The sequence below is a fragment of the Meles meles genome, chromosome 18 (assembly GCF_922984935.1).
Source record: "Meles meles chromosome 18, mMelMel3.1 paternal haplotype, whole genome shotgun sequence".
NCBI lineage: Eukaryota > Metazoa > Chordata > Mammalia > Carnivora > Mustelidae > Meles > Meles meles.
Window position 1 is genome coordinate 31,160,193 of NC_060083.1, and position 20,347 is coordinate 31,180,539.

General features: G+C 39.6%; 1 protein-coding gene across 4 annotated transcripts in view; it reads left to right on the forward strand.

Annotated features, from left to right (window-relative positions):
* TRIM37 (tripartite motif containing 37) overlaps positions 1 to 20,347 on the forward strand; it is a 180,723-nt gene that overhangs the window by 116,868 nt on the left and 43,508 nt on the right. For all 4 annotated transcript variants that reach the window (XM_045985146.1, XM_045985143.1, XM_045985145.1 and 1 more), the window contains exons 17-18: positions 4,663 to 4,748; positions 13,638 to 13,832. In XM_045985146.1, coding sequence (XP_045841102.1) covers positions 4,663 to 4,748; positions 13,638 to 13,832 — 281 coding nt within the window. The remainder of the gene's footprint in view (positions 1 to 4,662; positions 4,749 to 13,637; positions 13,833 to 20,347) is intronic.

A 20,347-nucleotide genomic window follows, 5' to 3' on the forward strand; every position in this document is an offset into this window, starting at 1 on the left:
GGGAAGCATGACTGGGAAGAGTGGTTCTTCCAGAGCACTAGGGTAGGGGGCTTGCTGTAAGCAAGCTAGGTGACAGGTGTTGGTGCTGCACTGGTTCCTGCAAGTGGCTTTCTATTTATGTTGAGGGGCTGGAGAAGGAAATGGCACCAGCCAGTTTCTTTGTTCCTGGAGGGTCACTCAGTGAATGCTGCCTGTCTGGTTCAGGCACTGAGATGAGCAAATAACTTCCCCACCGTGTGCACCGATACTCTTCAGATTGCTGTTTCTACGCTGTTTGTCCATAGGCTGTTTGCCTGCCTTCTCTCCTAAGCGTAGCCCCAGTGCCCTGTGGGCTATATCCCTGCCCAGCCTGCTGATCTTTAGAACTTTAGGCTTTAAGCGCACTGGTTGCAAGAAATCACAAAATTGGGCCCCCTCTCACTTTCTAAGTCATTTGCTATGAGGATGTCTTCCCCATGTGGTCTCCCCTGGGTGCTGGTCCATTTCTCGCCCTTTTGTACAACTGTCACTCCCTCCCCATCACAGGGTCTATTTCTCTCCCAAACTGCATCCCTGTACGTCCTACCTTTTTCTATGTAACCTCTTCTCTACTGTTAGTTGTGGACTTTGTTCTGTCAGTCTTCTGGTTGATCTCTAGGGTATTGAGAATAATTTGATAGTTATCTAGTTGTATTCATGGGGTAGGCAAACCTAGGATCCTCCAACTCCTCCACCATCTTCCTTTTAATTGCATTCTTGTCTTTTCTTCTTAAAGAGTATTTTGCAAAGCAGAAGTTTTTAGTCTTCAATAATGTTTTATAGTTTTCAGAGTATATGCTTAAAACCTTTTTTATTAAATCATACAATCATAAGCATTGTATTATTTTTATGCTATTGTAAGTGGAATTTTTAATTAACTTATTTTTTAGAAATTCCCTTTTGGATTGTTCTTTGCGCATATATGGAAATACAGTTGATTTTTGTATTCTGTAACCTTGCCAATTCAGTTTTTAGTTCTAACAGTTTTTTGTTTGTTTATTTATTTGACAGCGATCACAAGTAGGCTGAGAGGCAGGCACAGAGAGAGGAAGGGAAGCAGGCTCCCTGCTGAGCAGAGAGCCCGATGTGGGGCTCGATCCTAGGACCCTGGGATCATGACCTGAGCCAAAGGCAGAGGCTTCAACCCACTGAGCCACCCAGGGGCCTCTAGTTCTAATAGTTTTTTAGTGAATTTTTAAAGTTTTTCTATATACAATGACTTCTGTAAACAGACTTAGTTTCACTTACTGGATGCTTTTTAAGATTTACTTATTTAGAGAGCATACTCGTGTGTGAATTGGGGGAGAGGGTGAGAGAGAATCTCAAGCAGACTGTGCTGAGTGTGGGACTCAGTCCCACGATCCTCAGATCATGATCTGAGTGGAAAATCACTTAACTTACTGAGCCACCCAGCTACCCCCTTATTAGATGCTTTTTATTTTTTGTCTAAGTTCACTGGCTAGAGTGTCAAGTAGAATGCTGAATAGAACTGGTGGGAGTGGACATTCTTGTCTTGTTCCTGATCTTAGAAATTACACCATTAAGTATGATGTTGGCTGTAGGTTTTCTGTAGGTACTCTTTATCTGGTTGAGGAAGTTCCCTTCTAGTCCTGGTTTGTTGAATGCTTTTATTATGAAAGTGTGTTGGATTTTGTCACATTATCTTTTTGTATCTATTCAGGTGATTAGTTTTCTTTATTAGCATGATATATTTTATGCTGTGTTACTTGTTAATTGTTAATTGTTAATCAATTGTTAATTGATTTTTGGATTTTAAACCAATGTTGCATTCCTGAGATAAATCCCACTCCGCCATGATGTGTAATTCTTTTTATCTTTTTCTGGATTCCATTTAAGAGTATTTTTTTATGCTGTATATTTCTCTATGGCTCTTTTTTAGCCTGCTTCCTCCTGTAGGGAAAATCTCTGAGTCAGAGCTCTGACGTTAGAGTGAGAACAAAGGTGTGCTAATTTCCCCTGTTTTAGTAGTAGTGGGGAGGAGTTAGAGACTGTACCCTGAGATCTTCTCAGCTTGTCTTCTCATATCTAGGACCTCTGTTTATGAGTGAATTGGGGCATAGTCATTCAGGCCCCAGTATTCTCAGTATGCTATACCCAAGGTGGGGCCTTGGGTCTGGATGAAAGAAAGGTATCCCCGGGCTTGACTGCATTTACCTGACCTTAGTCTCAGCAACTGTTAGCTAGGGGCAAGATGAGAAATGCTGATGTTTTACCCCTCCTGGAAAATATAGTCCTTCTCTTGAGAGGCTGGTGTTCTTGGCTTTACCAGTCTAGAGGGGAATTTCTGTATTACTGAATTGGGAGGAGAAGAAGCAGCAAATAGTCTGAGTTCTTGACTCACTGTTTTTTTACCAGATTTTAGCACATTTTCTTGATGATTTTTTTTTCATTTAGTGTATGCTCTTAGAACCATTTCCAGAGACTCTAGATGACTTTTTTATAAAAATAATTTTTACCAGTGTCAATGGAGTGGGTCTGCAGAGTTCCTTAAACTGGAAATTGATCTTGTGACTTCTTTAAATACCCCAAACTAGCACTGATTTATTGCTGTTCCATATAGTACTTTGTCATTACAATAATGTAATAGAGGAACACCTGGCTGGCTCAGTTGGTTGAACATGGGACTCTTGATCTCAAGGTTGTGGGTTTGAGCTCCACACTAGGCATAGCACTTACTTTAAATAAATAAGTAAACAAAAATTTTCCAATTAAAAATAAAAGAAGGTAATAAACACTTCGAAGACTATAGTAGGAGGCAACACCCTCTTTCTGAAATATCATTTTAAGAAAATATTTTAATGAGGGGCACCTGGGTGGCTCAGTGGGTTGAGCCTCTGCCTTTGGCTCAGGTCATGATCTCAGGGTTGTGGGATCGAGCCCCGCATTGGGCTCTCTGCTCAGGGGGAGCCTGCTAACTCCTCTCTCTCTGCCTGCCTCTCTGCCTACTTGTGATCTCTGTCTGTCAAATAAATAAATAAAATCTTAAAAAAAAAATATTTTAGTTATACAAGATGGGATCGGGAGGGAGACAAACCATAAGAGACTCTTAATCTCAGAAAACAAACTGAAGGTTGCTGGGGAAGGGCGGGATATGGAGAGGGTGGTTGGGTTATGGACATTGGGGAGGGTATGTGATATGGTGAGTGCTGTGAAATCTGTATGCCTGACGATTCACAAACCTGCACCCCTGGGACAAATAGTACATTATATGTTAAAAAATAATTAAAAAAATGAAATGAGGAAACTGAGGCATGAGATTAGGAAACATGCCTAAGGTGACATGGGTAGTCTGTGGTGAAGCTGTGGTTTGAACCAGGCAAGCTTATTCCAGAGATTGTGTTCCTACCTCCTGTGTTAGAATCATTTGGCCTAAATTACTTAGATTTAGATTTTAAAATATCGTATTAATATTTGGATCAGAATTGTATTTGATGTATAGATGATTTTAGGTAGAATCGACATCTCAGTGGGTTGAACCGCTGCCTTGGGCTCGGGTCATGATCCCGGGGTCCTGGGATCGAGTCCCGCATCGGGCTCTCTGCTCAGCGGGGAGCCTGCTTCCCTCTCTCTCTCTCTCTGCCTGCCTCTCTATCTACTTGTGATCTCTGTCAAATAGATAAATTAAAAAAAAAAAAACCTTAAAAGATTTTTACTTATTTTAGATAGAGAGGAGCACAAGCCAGTGGGTGGGAGCAGAGGGAGAAGGAGAAGCAGACTCCCCACTGAGCAGGGAGCCTGATGTGGTGCTCCATCCCAGGACACTGAGATCATGACCTGAGCCGAAGGCAGATGCTTAACTGACTGAACCACCCAGGTGCCCCAAGAAAATAGTATTTAATCATATTTAGTAATTTGATCTTTTCTTTTTTCTTTTTAACCTTTAAGTGTAGTTTTTAAGCGTAATTTCTTACCATTAAGTTCAAATTCTTTGAAGCTGTAATTTCTTTTGCTTATAGTGGTTCTCAGATTTTCTGTTTTAAAAAACTAAATGTTGTCAACCTTAGTATTTTTTTTTTTTTAAAGATTTTATTTATTTATTTGACAGAGAGAGAGATCACAAGTAGGCAGAGAGGCAGGCAGAGAGAGAGGAGGAAGCAGTCTCCCTGCAGAGCAGAGAGCCCAATGCGGGGCTCGATCCCAGGACCCTGAGATCATGACCTGAGCCGAAGGCAGCGGCTTAATCCACTGAGCCACCCAGGCGCCCCAACCTTAGTATTTTTTAAAGGTAGTTTGAACATGAACTTTACCCATATATGCGATAAAGACAAGTCTTTTTCCTCATTTTTGTACTGAGAAATATATCCTCTCTTATTTCACAGGAGAAAACTATGCACTATTGTTTTGTTTTAAGATTTTATTTATTTAACAGAGAGAGACAGCAAGAGAGAACACATTCAGAGGGAGTGGGAGAGGGAGAAGCAGGTTCCCTGCTGAGCAGGAAGCCTGACTAGGGGCTCGATCCCAGGACCCTGGGATCATGACCTGAGCTGAAGGCAGATGTTTAATGACTGAACCATCCTGGCCCCCCAGCTATGCACTACTGTTAAAAAATTTCATTGAGGTGTGACAGATAAGGTTAATTGTCCTTACTCTATAGGAATGATGAATTTTGTATATTCTTAGGTCTGGAGAAAATGATGTGGAATACAACAACATGGAATTGGAAGAGGGAGAACTTATGGAAGATGCAGCTGCTGCAGGCCCACCAGGTACAGAGGCCAAGATGCACCAGCTTGCATCTTCTCTTTTCTCTTCTCTAATTGTATCATATTTTAATATATGGCAGCCACTGCTCTGCATGGCCCATGGTATTGGGGCCATATTGAAGTGCTGCGTATACTGTGTGTGTGTCTTAGAGTGTATTTGAAACAGTAATAATAGCTAACATTTGGTAAGTATTCTTATGTACCAGGCATTGTGCAAAGGCACTTCATGTGTACCTTATCTCATTAACTTACCACATTCTGTAAGATAGATTTTAATATTATCTGCTTTTTATAGCCACAGATTGTAGAGAAATTAAGCAACTTGCTGTCATTCACAATTCAGTAAATGAAAGAGAGGGATTAGAGTTTGGGGTTTATCTAAATCCAAAGCCCATGGTCTTCTCTGCGATCATATACTATCCTTTTATGACATATGTCTTGTTTGTATATCTAATTTGACTATAGAATAATCTGAAAAGATTTATGGAATATGACTTAAAAAGGACTTTTTTTTTTTTTAAGATTCATTTATTTGAGAGAGTGTGTGTGCACATGCATGCAGGGGGAATGGGCAGAGGGAAAGGGAGAGAATCCCAAGCAGATTTCCTCCTGAGCGTGGAGCTCGACATGGGGCCCAATCCCAATGATCCTGAGATTATGACCTGGCCGAAATCAGGTGCCTCAGTCAGCTACTTAACTGACTGAGGCACCCAGGGTCCCCACAGAGGGCCTTTTGAGAGCTCATCTTATGCGTGGAATAAACTTGGGATTTAATTGCCTAGATCACATACGTAGTTGTTGGTAGAGCCAGGCTAGAACTTCACATCATCTTTTTCTTGGACTGTTTGTTTTTTTGTTTTTTTGCCAGATCACACTACTTCTGCTCCTCTTGGGGTGAAGTGACTCAAATACTGCGTGTTTCTTTTGTGTTCTTGGGTCTGTTTTTTAAAGATTTTACTTATTTATTTGACAGAGAGCAAGCACAAGTATGGGGAGAAGCAGGCTTCTTGCTGAGCAGAGAGCCTGATGAAGGGCTCGATGCTAGGACCCTGGGATCATGACCTGAGCCAAAGGCAGATGCCCAGTCACTGAGCCACCCGGGCATCCCATGGACCCATTTATTTAAACATGTAAATTCTTGGCTGGAAGAATTAAAAGCTAGCTTTGTACTGCTTCTACTTTATTGATGTTGCCCTTGGTACAAACACTGGCATGTTCTGTAGCATGTTTGGATCACTGAAGATCTCTTAAACATTAGTCTTCAGCATTTCAACTTCCACCCATACTTTGTACTCTTCCTACTCCTCACTTTAATCTAGATGATCTCATTTATGCTCGTATTTCAATTCTGTCTATGTATTGATTACTCTCCAAGTTCTATCTTTAGCCTTTATTTTTCTCATGACTTTCAGACCCATGTAGCAGTCTGGTTTTGATGTTATTAGACTCAGCATCTCACAAACAGAAGTCATTATATTTTTATGCCATCCTGCCTGTCAGTAATAGCTCATCATCTTAGTGGTTGATAGTGTTATACATTCTTTATCTTTTCCTCTCGCTCAGAGTTTGCCTTTAATACATTACCCAAATCACTTCTGGCCTTTTGGCTAAGATCAAGTGTAATACATTACCCAAATCTGTTGATTCTGCCTCCTAAACAGTGCATGAATTCATTTGTTACTTCCCATTCCTATGCCATTCCTAGTCTAGGCCACTGTCTTTGAAAACAGCCCCCTGTCTGGATTCCTTGTATCTATTATTGTTCCCTTCCATTCTATTTCCCACAGCATAGTTCAATTGAGTTGTATTTTTCCTTCAAATTTGTATCTGTTCATGTCACTTCTCTATTTTTTTTAACGATTTTATTTATTTGACAGAGACACAGTGCGAGAGGGAACATGAGCAGGAGGAGTAGGAGGGGGAGAAGCAGGATTCCCGCTGAGCAAGGAGCCTGACCTTGACTCGGGACTCAGTCCCAGAACCCTGAGATCATGACTCAAGCTGAGGGGAGATGCTTAATGACTGAGCCACCTAGCTGCCCCTCACTTCTCTACTTTCAAATTCTTTGTTGGATTCCATTTACTTAAGGATAAAGTCCAAACTTGCTAATGGTACAGAAGACCTTTCATATGGTGGCTCCTCACTTCTTTAGCTTTACCTCTCTCACACTCCCCTGTGTCATTTTTTTAGCCTGGAGGAAAGAAATATGCTTCCCCTCAAATGTGCTTTCTGACATGTTCCTTCTACCCTCTCATGCTGACATAGTCAACTCCTGTTTCTTCTTTAGTTTAGTTGTATTTTGTTCCTGGAAGCCATTCTCAATTGTGTGCCCTGCATATCTTTTTCTGCTCTCTCAAATTAACCTATTAGAATATATGTTTGGGTTTTTTTAATATTTTATTTATTTGACAGAGAGAAATCACAACTAGGCAGAGAGGCAGGCAGAGAGAGAGGAGGAAGCAGGTTCCCCGCGGAGCAGAGAGCCCTATGTGGGGCTCGATCCCAGGACCCCGGGATCATGACCTGAGCCAAAGGCAGAGGCTTTAACCCACTGAGCCACCCAGGTGCCCCTAGAATATATGTTAATACTACAATTGCTTTTTAGCTGCCCATTTTCCCTTTTCTCGCTGAGCTCCATGAAGCTCTGAGGCAAGAAATAATATGCATCTTGTTATATGTTAATTATGGAAGGTCCATTTCAAGCTTGTTGTGATTCATATTTCAGAACCATGTTATCATCTTAAGAATTATGTCAATTAAGATGTTAAACGCCCGTTAAATAGACGAACTTTCTTACACAGAATCTAGGTATGAAGTAAAATAATATTTACTTAATTTCATTGTATACATTGTATTACTAAGGCTGTAGCTAAAATAATGATTCAGGTGCCTCTTCTCTCAGGAATTGCTTATTCAGTTGTTTTTGTTTCGTTACAAGAGATCATTCTAAATAAAAAGTATTATTCTGTTTGTTTGTTTTTAAGATTTTATTTATTTCACAGAGAAAGTGAGAGTACAAGCAGGGAGAGCAGCAAAGGGACAGGGAGAAGCCGGCTCCCCGCTAAGTAGGGAGCCCAATGTGGGGCTCGATCCCAGGATGCTGGGATCATGACCTGAGCTGAAGGCAGATACTTAACCCACTGAGCCACCCAGGCACTCGCAACAAGTATCATTCTAATCTAGAACATTAGCTAGTTGACCAATGAATAGGAAACATCTATTTTATATTTGCCTCACATGTGTTGTTAATGAAACATCCTAAAACTTTAGAACTAAAAGATTCTAGCAATATAGCACACTTGTAAATTGACAGTGTGTAGGTTATTACATTTGTTATTTATTATTTCAGGTTAAAGATTTTTTTTTGTGTGTAATTTTGTTTATTTATATATTTGTCAGAGAGAGAGAGAACACAAGCAGGGGGAATGGCAGGCAGAAGAGCCTGCTGAGCAGGGAACTCAGTGTGAGAATTGATCCCAGGACCCTAGGATCGTGATCTGAGCCAAAGGCAGATGCTTAACTGACTGAGCCACATAGCCATCCCTCAGGTTAAGGATTTTTAAGATCACTTAATCCAATAATGTTTAATGAATGTCCACTAGATATCAGGTATTATGTTCTCTGGGATTATGAGATGAATGAGCATCATCTCCAAAATGAGAGTGTAGCACTAGTCATTAACAGACTTTGTGATTATAAATGTAAATACAGGGTGACTCCAAAAATAGAACAGCTTATTAGGAATGGGTGAAAAAGGCTTTAGAATGGGAGTGATGCTTGATTTTGTTCTTGAAAGAAGAGCTAAGAGTTCATTAGAGGAACAGGGAAATAATGAGATAAGAGAGCAAAGACATTCCAGGGGAAAGATGCAGCATTGTTCTTTTTGGAAACTTCAAATAATTGAGTCTTTATATGGGGACAGGCCGATGTGAGATTGGAAAGCAAGAAGCAGAATCAGATAATGGGAAGTCTCATCTGCTAGGTAAAGGATTTGGGGCTTTATTCTGTGGAGTCATTAAAGGTCTTCTTAAAAAGACCCTTTGGAAATATGGTCAGATTTAGTTACAAAGTGGAAGATGAGTTAAACAACAAGACCAGTTAGAAAACTACTGAAATGTTTCAGGAGGGAAAATTATGAGGGCCTAAGATAAGGCAAGAGAAGTAGGGGTGGAGATGAAATTTGTTGAGGATGTTAAATAGCAGAATTTATAGTACGTGGGAATCCAACTCGAAGGGATGGGTTTGGTGGATATGTGGGGATGATTCCTTAAGGTTTCTAGGTTAGGCTGTGCCCCCCTCTATAAGGTAGTCCAGGAGCAGAATATAATATATTCAGTTTGATCAGTGTTGATTTTGAGACCTGTGGGACAATCATGTGTTGATCTCAGACTCATAATATCTAACTGCTTAGAAGATCTTAGGTGCGTAGTCTGTTCTAGAAAGATACATTGATTTTTTTCTTTCAAAAAACATAACTTTGGGACACCTGCATGGCTCAGTCGTTGGGCAGCTGCCTTCAGCTCGGGTCGTGATCCCACGGTCTTGGGATTGAGCCCCATATCGGGCTCCAGGCTAGACCGAGAGCCTGCTTCTCCTTCTCCCTCTGCCTGCTGCTCTGCCTAGTTGTGCTCTCTCTCTGTCAAACAAATAGATAAAAATCATTTAAAAAACAAAACTTTTATTAATCGGAATAAATTAAAAGTTTTTAAAACAGACAAACCGTAAGAGACTCTTAATCTCACAAAACAAACGGAGGGTTGCCGGGGACAGGGGGCTAGGGAGAGGGTGGTTGGGTTATGGACATTGGGGAGGGTATTTGCTATGGTGAGTGCTATGAAGTGTGTAAACCTGGCAATTCACAGACCTGTACCCCTGGGGCTAATAATACATTATATGTTAACTTAAAAATTAAAAATGTTTCTAAAACACTTTCTATAATATATAAAAATCTTCTATAAATCAGTAAGAAAAAGATAAGACTACCTCCTAGGGGAATTAAAAAAAAAAAGGACATAAGACTGGAATAGACACCTCACAGAAGAATCTATCCAGATGGCCAGTGCACATTTTAAAAAGTACTCAACCTCTTTTATCTGAGAAATGCAGATTCATGATGTGTCCCAGTGTGGATCTCTTGAGTTGATTTGTCTTACAAAGAGTTTGTTGAGCTGAGCTTCTTGGATGTGTTAGATTAATATTTTTCATCATATGTTGGAAATTTTCAACCATTTTTCTTTCATCTGTATTTTTTTCTCTTTGCTCTTCTGTGATTCCCATTATATTGTATTTTGGTACGTTTGATGAGATCCCACAGATCTCAGAGACTCTTCATTTTTCTTTATTGTTTCAGGAAGTACCAAATAAAAATCGAGTAAGATACCATTGTATACCCACTGTAGCAGGTAATATATAAAAATATTTTTTAAACTGGCAGTACTAAATGTTGCAAGCATGTAGAGAGATGGAAACTCTTATACCTTGCCAGTGGGAATGAAAATTGGTACCACTGGGTGCCTGGGTGGCTCAGTGGGTTAAAGCCTCTGCCTTCGGCTCAGGTCATGATCCCAGGGTCCTAGGATCGAGGCCCGCATCGGGCTCTCTGCTCAGCAGGGAGCCTGCTTCCTCCTCTCTCTCTGCTTCTCTCTCTCTCTGCCTCTCCACCTACTTGTGATCTCTGTGTGTCAAATAAATAAAATTGTGATCTCTGTCAAATAAATAAAATCTAAAAAAAAAAAGAAAGAAAGAAAGAAAATTGGTACCACTACTTTGGAAAATGGTTGGGCAATACGTGTTAAAATTGAACATACACACATACTTTTGTGTGAGGCAAGGCTTCCCAGTAGATTTTTACAAAAGTATCATTATTTTTTAGGTGTTGTCCTTGTGTGTATGTATGTGTGTTTTTTAATTTAAGAAAAATGAATGTAATTTATAACAAAGGAAAAGATGTGAAAAAGCTGATTTAGGACTAGACTGTGTAGGACCTTGAATGTCATGCTACTGCATACAGGCACTGTGATAAAATGAAGAACTTGGGTAGATCAGTGTAACATTTTAGTTGGGGCTTGGTTCAGGAGGCAGGGAACATGTCACTGATTCATTTCCTTTTTTATGAGGTGTTTTGTATTGCTTTCATGTGACCTTGCTTTCAAGAGCAATTTGTCTACTTAGAATTTCAGTAGCTTTAGAGTAGCAGCTGAAAACTAGAAGCAACCCAAATTCTTTCCACATAGAAAAAAGAAATGGGGATATATTCATATACTGGGATGCCACAAGCAATAATGAAAATGAATGAACTACATACAGCAGTATAGATGAAACTCGTGAATATAATGTTGAACAAAGAAGCAGGATATTAGAGCGCATACTATATCATTTCATTTATATAAAGTTCAAAACCAGGCAAAATTATGGTATTTAACTCAGAATGAAGGTTACCTTTGGAGAGAAAGGTTAGTGAGCAATTTTAGGAGACATGGGAGATTTGGGGGTACTATTACTTTGTGAGCATTTATTAAATTGTATACTTAGACCTACACAACACACCCAGAATGATGGCAATATCCACTCTGAGAAAGGGAAACGGAAATAGATGCGTAAGTCTTTGATGCTGGTGGATAGTGAGTAGAAGGGATGGGAACATGGGAGGGAGGAAGTAGCTAAAGGGCCTGCACCACAAATGAAAGGAGTTTTTGTTTGTTGGTGAAAGTAAGGCCTGGGAGAGCATTTGAGATATGGGAGGGAGGAAGTAGCTAAAGGGCCTGCACCACAAATGAAAGGAGTTTTTGTTTGTTGGTGAAAGTAAGGCCTGGGAGAGCATTTGAGATATGGGAAGAGTGCTAGTGTTTAATGGGTCCATTTAATATGGAAAAATGGGCAACTTCTATTTCTAAAGAAGAACCAGATATCAGGCAATAGATACAGTACATGGGGCTACCGAGTAGCTTACTGTCCAGTTAGAACCACCTGGGCAGCTTTTTAGAAGATCCTGGTTCCCACTCCAGTGATCTTACTCAGGCATCCATGGGGGAGCTAGCAGTCTGTAATGTTTAAAACTCCTCTCAAATGCAGCCTGAATTAGAAACTTCCTAGTGAAGGAAAAGGGTTAAGACAGTGTCAGGGTGGAGAGGGGATAGTTTTCTGCCTTTTTTCTTCTCTTTTCTTTCCTTTCTTTCTTTCTTTTTTTTTTTTTCTTAAAGAATTTAGCTTTTTCTTGACTACATTGAAGTGGTTTAGTCAGACCAAAGCCCGTGTCATAATCGGACTCCTCAGATTCTTCTTTCTTTGTTTCCACTTGCCTTTTTTTCCCCATCTATCTGCAACTATATTTTATTCTTGTTGCAGGTAGTTTTTTATTGGTTTTATTTTTATTCCAGTTTTTTGCTTTGTTTTTCTTTTCCTCAGCTGGGGCGGCAGCAATAGAGGGGCCAGGACCTCCTGGTGTCCTGGTGTCCACCAGCCCCTAAATTTCAGATGAGGTTGCTCGTATTGACATTGGCCAAGGCCTTTGCAAACAAGCCTGGCCAGAAAGGTTCAGCATTTATACCAGCTCTTTTAATGAGGACATTGATCTTATCCTCCATGGCTGTCACCTTGTCATTGTTGCTGGTTGAGTGCTAAGTAGAAGCAGGTGAGCTTCTGAGATGGAGGCTGTGGTGCAGGTGAACACCGAGTGGCACTGCCAAGTGTGATGCTAGTCACCAAATGAAGTGAGTGCCTCACTCCAGTGTGACATTCCTTGGATGCAGTGAGCATTTGTAGCAGTTGAGGAAAAGGGGAGTTTTCTGCTAGTTGCAAGGGGTACCGAATCTGGGAAGAAAAATTTGCAATGGGATGATATCCTTAGAAGAGGAAGAAATTGGAAAAGGTGAGGATATGAATATAGATGAAACACATATGAGTAAATAATTGGCTTGAAGCTTCTGAATAATTAGAATTTTTCTCCTAAGTTTTTTAGATCTCTTTGAAACACTCATGAATAGGCAGAACCTGATTACTTTTTTTTAAAGATTTTATTTATTTATTTGTCATAGAGAGAGAGAGAGGGAGAACACAAGCAGGCAGAGTGGCAGGTAGAGGCAGAGAGAGAAGCAGGCTCCCGCTGAGCAAGGAGCCCAATGTGGGACTTGATCCTAGGACCCTGGGATCATGACCTGAGCTGAAGGCAGCGGCCTAATCAACTGAGCCACACAGGCGTCCCAGAACCTGATTATTTTGTGTTATTTTTATATTATCTATTTTAAGACTTTGTGCATATAACATTTTTAAATTTAGATTTCTTTAGAATCTGTTTAAATAATTTTATTGAAGGAGGTCAGCTTAACCACCACTTCCAAACCTAATATTTGCTAGATATTGTACTAGGCACTGGAGGAAAGTCAAATGGTTTCTTTAGCTTAAGGAGCTTAGTCTACTATTGGTGATACAGATATGACATTGCTCACAGGTGTCTATCCTGTCCATCAGTTTCAGTCTGAAAACTCCACAAGATTTCCGTTTCGGTGTCTAGTTCTAGGGATTTGTGATATGAAGATTTGTCTTTTTTTCAAGACCACTGGATTATTGGACATACTCTCCTTTTCTTACTCTCATCTTTCGTATATTGTATATGCTTTTTATTATAAAAAATACCTTTTTATTTCTAGGGCTAAGGATGGGGTTGAGGGTTCCTCCTGAATTCTGGGTAGTAATGAGGCCAGTGCTTAGTCACTATGCTTGTGTTCACCTCTCTGGCAGTCTTGTTTGTCCTTTCTGCTTCTCATCAATGTGATGTACCAACTCCTGAAAGATAGGTCCATAGACAAGTATCCAAACAACACGAACCAATTTACTTTTTCTTTTAATTGTGCAGATATGTAGCATGCATTTTCTACATCTCTATTTCTTTTGCAGGTAGTAACCATGGCTACGTGGGTGCCAGCAGCAGAATGTCAAGAAGAGCACATTTATGCTCTGCTGCTACCAGTAGTTTATTAGACATTGATCCATTAATTTTAATACATTTGTTGGACCTTAAGGACCGGAGTAGTATGGAAAATTTGTGGGGCTTACAGCCTCGCCCACCTGCTTCACTTTTGCAGCCCACAGGTAAAATATTAACAATAATTTCACTTTTTTCTGTGATTCTTCAGAAGAATTCTTGATTTTAATTCAAGTGTCTCATTTAAATGTTAGAACACAAGGACGATTCTGTAGCAAATTGAATTTTCATTATATATCATAAAATTGACATGTGTATTAATTAGATTAATTTTTTGGTCATTACTGTTCAATGGTGTTTTGTGCAACAATGTCATAATGCCTGTTACAATGTTTGTATATGGTTTGGCATTACATCGTGGCTGATTGACAGTTTGATTTTATGAAACACAGTTGTCCTCTTTGTGAATGGGCTTAGAATTTTGTATAAATACCCTAACTTGTAAGTGGAACTGTGTCTAAACTGAATATAGAATATGTGCTGCCGAAGCGAGCACTAAACTGAATATAGAAAAAGATGGTTTCATGCTTTGATTCTCTGCAGCCTAAAAATGTATACCAATTAGTATCATTGCTTTATTTGCAAAGGTTGTTAGAGAGAAGTTATATCTGTATTACTGTAATATGATGTATACATATACACATTAGATGTATAGTCAAACCTGGACATTTTGAAGCTCTCAGGCAGAGTCATTTTAAATAGCTAAGAATTAACTTGAAATTCCACATTTTTTTTTATAAAGATTTTATTTATTTATTTGACAGAGATCACAAGTAGGCAGAGAGGCAGGCAGAGAGAGAGAGAGGAGGAAGCAGGCTCCCTGCGAGCAGAGAGCCTGATGTAGAACTCGATCCCAGGACCCTGAGATCATGACCTGAGTCGAAGGCAGAGGCTTTAACCCACTGAGCCACCCAGGCACCCCTGAAATGCCACATTTTAAAAACCATTTTTGTTAGGAAACTTTCTAATGTATACTCAGTATTTTCCTCCCTTCTTAATATCACACAAATCAGATATCAGTGATTAAGAACGGTAATTTTGATGCTCCTTTAAAGCAGCAAAACTCATTTTTCAAAGTCTGAGGCAGAGCTTCAGTGTAAAAGACACACAGAGCTGCTCTAGTCAGGGGTTATGGGAACCTGGATTATTTAGGCCTCTTCTTTCTAAGATATACTTCCTGGAAGTCTGGGTCCTTAATTGGAAAGATTGTCCTCAGTCATGTTATGAAATACTTGCCTTTTATCTGTGATCCAAGTACATTTTGTTTTGTACTTGTAGTTCTATAAAATTTATCACATTGTATATAATTTTACATTATTCTTAGGTATTTTTATTATAGAAAATTTGGGAAATACAGAAAATTACAAAGAAAATAAAAATCACACATAGTTCTTGTAATCAACAAAGAAATAGCCTTTTTTTTTTTTTTGGAAGATTTTATTTGGAAGATTTTACGTAATCCTGACACTGAACATGAGCTCAAACTCAAAACCCTGAGATCAGGAGTCACGTGCTCTACCAACTGAACCAACCAGGCACCCCAGAAATAGCTTTTTTTTTTTTTTTTTTAAATTAACACCTTGACAAAGGTTTTACTTAAATTATAACCTGTATTATTTACAAAGATAGAGTGAAACAGACAAGTTGTGGTTCTGCAGGTGGATGTGTACGTTGGCTTAACCTTTTTAAAGGAATTTTTAAAAAAGATTTTCTTTATTTATTTGACAGAAGGAGATAGTGAGAGAGGGAACATAAGCAGGGGGAGCAGGAAAGGAGAAGCAGGCTCTCCACCAAGCAGGGAGCCCTATGTGGGGCTTGATCCCAAACTCGGGATCATGACCCAAGCCGAAGGCAGACACCAAACGAGTGAGCCACCCAGGCATTCTGGATTTTTTTTTTTTTTTTTTTTAAAGAGAGGAAGAGAAAGTGCATATGCATACAAGTAGCGGGCAGAGCAGAGGAAGAGGGAGAGAATCTCAAGTAATTCCACATCCAGCATAGAGCCCAACATGGGGCTCAGTCTCACAAACCTGAGATCAGGACCTGAGTTGAAATCAAGAGTCAGATGCTTAACTGACTGAGCCACCCAGGTGCCCCTGAAGGAAATTTTTCTACTAGATTTAAAATACCTCTGTTCTTTAATCCTGTAACTTCACTTCTAGGAGTATATACCAAAGAGAAAATAGTCAAAGTTGTTTGAAAATATTCAACAAGGGCACCTGGGTGGCTCAGTGGGTTGAGCCTCTGCCTTCGCTTCGGGTCATGATCTCAGGGTCCTGGGATTGAGTCCCATGTCGGGCTCTCTGCTCCGTGGGGAGCCTGCTTCCCCCGTTCTGTCTTTCTGCCTGCCTCTCTGCCCATTTGTGATCTCCCTTTATCAAATAAATAAATAAAATCTTTTTTTAAAAAGATTTTATTTATTTATTTGATACACACAGAGAGAGAGATCACAAGTAGGCAGAGAGGCAGGCAGAGAGAGAGGGAAGCAGGCTCCCTGCCGAGCAGAGAGCCCGATGCGGGGTTCGATCCTAGGACCCTGAGATTATGACCTGAGCCGAAGGCGGAGGCTTAACTCACTGAGCCACCCAGGTGCCCCACAAATGAAATCTTAAAAAAAAAAAAAAGAAAGAAAAGAATCCAACAATACAGTTATGTCTGAAAAATTCTAGTTTAGCCATGCATATTTTATAAATAGGTAAAATCATATTTTTGAAAAATATTCAGTGTCATTGGAAAAATGAATGCAAACTGTAAACAGGATATCTCAGTTATCCAAAAATTAGTTTTCTATGAAAAATTAATATAAAATGACCTGAGTTTCAAATCTAGGTGATCAAAATACTGATGACTTGGAAGTGGGGGGGAATAGTAGAGAGGAAGATAAAGTCTTGAGTTTGACATGCCAGTGGGATATCAAAGTAGAGATGCTTAGTAGATAGCTAAAAATTAAGAACTGGAATATAGGCAATTATTTGCTTGGAGGTGATATTAGATAATTAAAACTAAGGGACTAAGATTGTAGAAGAGAGAGGTTTTTTTTTTATTATGCATATCTTTTTTTTTTTATTAACATATAATGTATTATTGCCCCAGGGGTACAGGTCTGTGAATCGTCAGGCTTAAACACTTCACAGCACTCACCATAGCACATACCCTCCCCAATGTCCATAACCCAACCACCCTCTCTCTACCCCACTCCCCCTGACAACCCTCAGTTTGTTTCCTGAGATTAAGAATCTCTTATGGTTTGTCTCTCTCCTTATCCCATCTTGTTTTATTTTTTTCCTTCTCTACCCCCCAAACCCCCCATTTTGCCTCTCAAATTCCTCATATCAGGGAGATAATATGATAATTGTCTTTCTCTGATTGACTTATTTCACTCAGCATAATACCCTCTAGTTCCATCGACAATGTCGCAAATGGCAAGATTTCACTTCTTTTGATGGCTGCGTAGTATTCCATTGTACATATATACCACATCTTCTTTATCCATTCATCTGTTGATGGACATCTAGGTTGTTTCTATAGTTTGGCTGTTGTGGACATTGCTGCTATGAACATTTAGGTGCACGTGCCCTTTCGGATCACTATATTTGTATCTTTAGGGTAAATACCCAATAGTGCGATTGCTGGGTCTTAGGATAGCTCTATTTTCAACTTTTTGAGGAAGCTCCATGCTGTTTTCCAGAGTGGTTGCACCAGCTTGCATTCCCACCAACAGTGTTGGAGGATTCCCCTTTCTCCGCATCCTCACCAGCATCTGTCATTTCCTGACTTGTTAATTTTAGCCATTCTGACTGGTGTGAGGTGGTATCTCATTGTGGTTTTGATTTTATTTCCCTGATGTTGAGTGATGTTGTAGAAAGAGAGTTTTAAGAAAATTTTAATGAGAAAAGGGCCAGGGACATGATTTTGGTGAACATCTCTTTTTACTGAGTGTGTGGAAGAGGAACCAGATTAAAGAGCCTTTGGAAGGGAGAGAAACCAAGAAAATGGAGTCTTGGAAATGATTTGAAGGTAACATATCTGTGAGAGGATATTAAAAGCTAATATTGCAGAAAGATCCAGCCTCCTTTTTATTAAAATGCTTGCTTGGTTTTCAGTGTTTATTTTGGTTCTTTATTTTTTTCCTTCTCAACCTGTATATCTTTCATTTTCTTCTTCTTATCTTATTGTATTAGCTAGGACTTCTGGTATAGTGTTGAAAGGAGTGGTAAAAAGGGACATTTTGCCTTGTTCCTGATCTTGGTGGGAAAGCTTCAAGGTTTTCACCATTGAATATGATGTTAGCTATAGATTTTTGTTTTTTAAGATTTTATTTATTTATTTATTTGACAGGGATTACAAGTAGGTAGAGAGGCAGGCAGAGAGGAGAAAGCAGGCTCCCTGCTGAGCAGAGAGCCCGATGTGGGGCTCGGTCCCAGGACCCTGGAATCATGACCCGAGCAAAGGCAGAGACTTTAACCCACTGAGGCACCCAGCTATAGGTTTTTCATAGCTATTCTTTATCAAGTTGAGGATGTTTTCCTGTATTCCTAGTTTACTAAGAGTTTTTTTTTTTTTAATTCATGAATGGAGATTAGATTTTGTCAAATGCTTTTTCTGCATCTGTTGATATGATGTGATGGATTACATTTATTGATTTTTTGAATGTCAAACCAGCCTTGCATACCTGGGATAAATCCCACTTAGTTATGGTATATAATTCTTTTTATGCATGGTTAGATTCAACTTGCTAATATTTTGCTGAGGGTTTTAGTATCTCTCTCTCTTTTTTTTAAGATTTTATTTATTTATTTGATAGAGAGAGACTATAAGTAGGCAGAGAGGCAGGCAGAGAGAGAGTGGGAGAAGCAGGTTCCCAGCCCAGCAGAGAGCCCAATGCAGGGCTCGATCCCAGGACCCTGAGATCATGACCTGAGCCGAAGGCAGAGGCTTAAACCACTGAGCCACCCAGGCACCCTGGTTTAGTATCTCTGTTCATGAGAGATACTGGTCTGCAGTTTTCTTACAATGTCTTTGGTTTTGACAGATTGAGTTTGGAAGTACTCCCTCTACTTCTGTTCTTGGATATAATAGAAAGTGGATATAGGCCTCTTCATACTATCTATTTCTTCTTCCATTTTTGGCAGATTGTCTTTCAGGGTATTGGTCCATTACATCTAGGTTATCAAAAATTTGTTATCAGTGGCACCTGGGTAGTTCAGTCGTTAAGCGTCTGCCTTTAGCTCAAGTCATGATCACAGACAGGGTCCTGAGATTGAGCCTGCATTGGGCTCCCTGCTCAGCGGGAACCCTGTTTCTCCCTCTCCCACTTCCTCTGCTTGTGTTCCTCTCTCACTATCTCTCTCTCTCTCTCTTTCAAATAAATAAATAAACTTCTAAAAAGAATTGTTGTCATAGAGTTGTTCATAGTAGTCCTTTATTTTCCTCTCATTCTTTTTTTCAATACATATTGAGTGACCTATTACGTATCAGACTTACTGCACGTTCATGTTCTTAACCACTGTACTGTAAAAGGAACATTTTAAGAGGCATCAGGGTATGAATGATAGATAACATAGTTGAACCAGATTTTATGGTACATGTAGTAGTAAGTAGAAATAGAAAGTCAGGTGGGGTTATTCTGTGGAAGGTGTTGCCCCAGAGGGGAAATTCATACATTTCTAAATATTTTCTCAATCATCATATGCTCAAAAATACCTGGATTGAGGTAAGTCTTCAGAATCTTCTGACATTATAGAAGTTCTACTTAACCTCTAAGGAATACAGTAATCTATTCTGTATATAATTAAGATTTTACTTATAGCATGGCACTGGTAATATTTGGAATCTTGTGAAGATAGAGTTATAGGGCTTGGCAATGGAATGGAATGTGGTAAGGAAGACTGAAGAAGCCTAGGGGACCAGAATAGTGTTGCCATTGATAGATACTGAAGTTTGGAGGAGAAGGTTTAAAGAACCGTCAATCTTGAAGGCCATAACTGAACGATACGAAAGAATTGTTACAGACAGACTCAATTCTAATTAACTTTGTAACCTGGCACATTCAGAAAGGCTTATTTTCAATGCAGTATTAAATTGTCAGGTTCCTGTGGTATAGGATCTCATTACAGTTTCCTGTGTTGGCAGTTATCACATGGTACTGAAATTATTTTTCACTTTTCCAGCTGAACTGTGAGCTTTGAGGGCAAAGGCCAAGGATTCATCTTGTTCACTGTCGTATTCCCTGCCCAGCACAATGCCTAGTGTTTGAAACAGGCTGAGTAGTTATCTATCAGATGAAGGAGGTTTGAATAATTTTTTTTTTTTTGTATTTTCCCATCTGGGAATTTTACTTTTTAAAATCCTTGTCCAGGAGTGCCTGGGTGGCTCAGTGGGTTAAAGCCTCTGCCTTTGGCTTAGGTCATGATCCCAGGGTCCTGGGATCGAGCCCTGCATCGGGCTCTGTGCTCAGCAGATAGCCTGCTTCCCTTCCTCTCTCTTTGCCTGCCTCTGCCTACTTGTGATCTGTCTGTCAAATAAATAAATAAAATCTTTAAAAAAAGAAAAAAATAAAGTCCTTGTCCATTTCTGATAGGTGGATTAATACAGATTTTCATATTTAAGTCCATGTAGATGT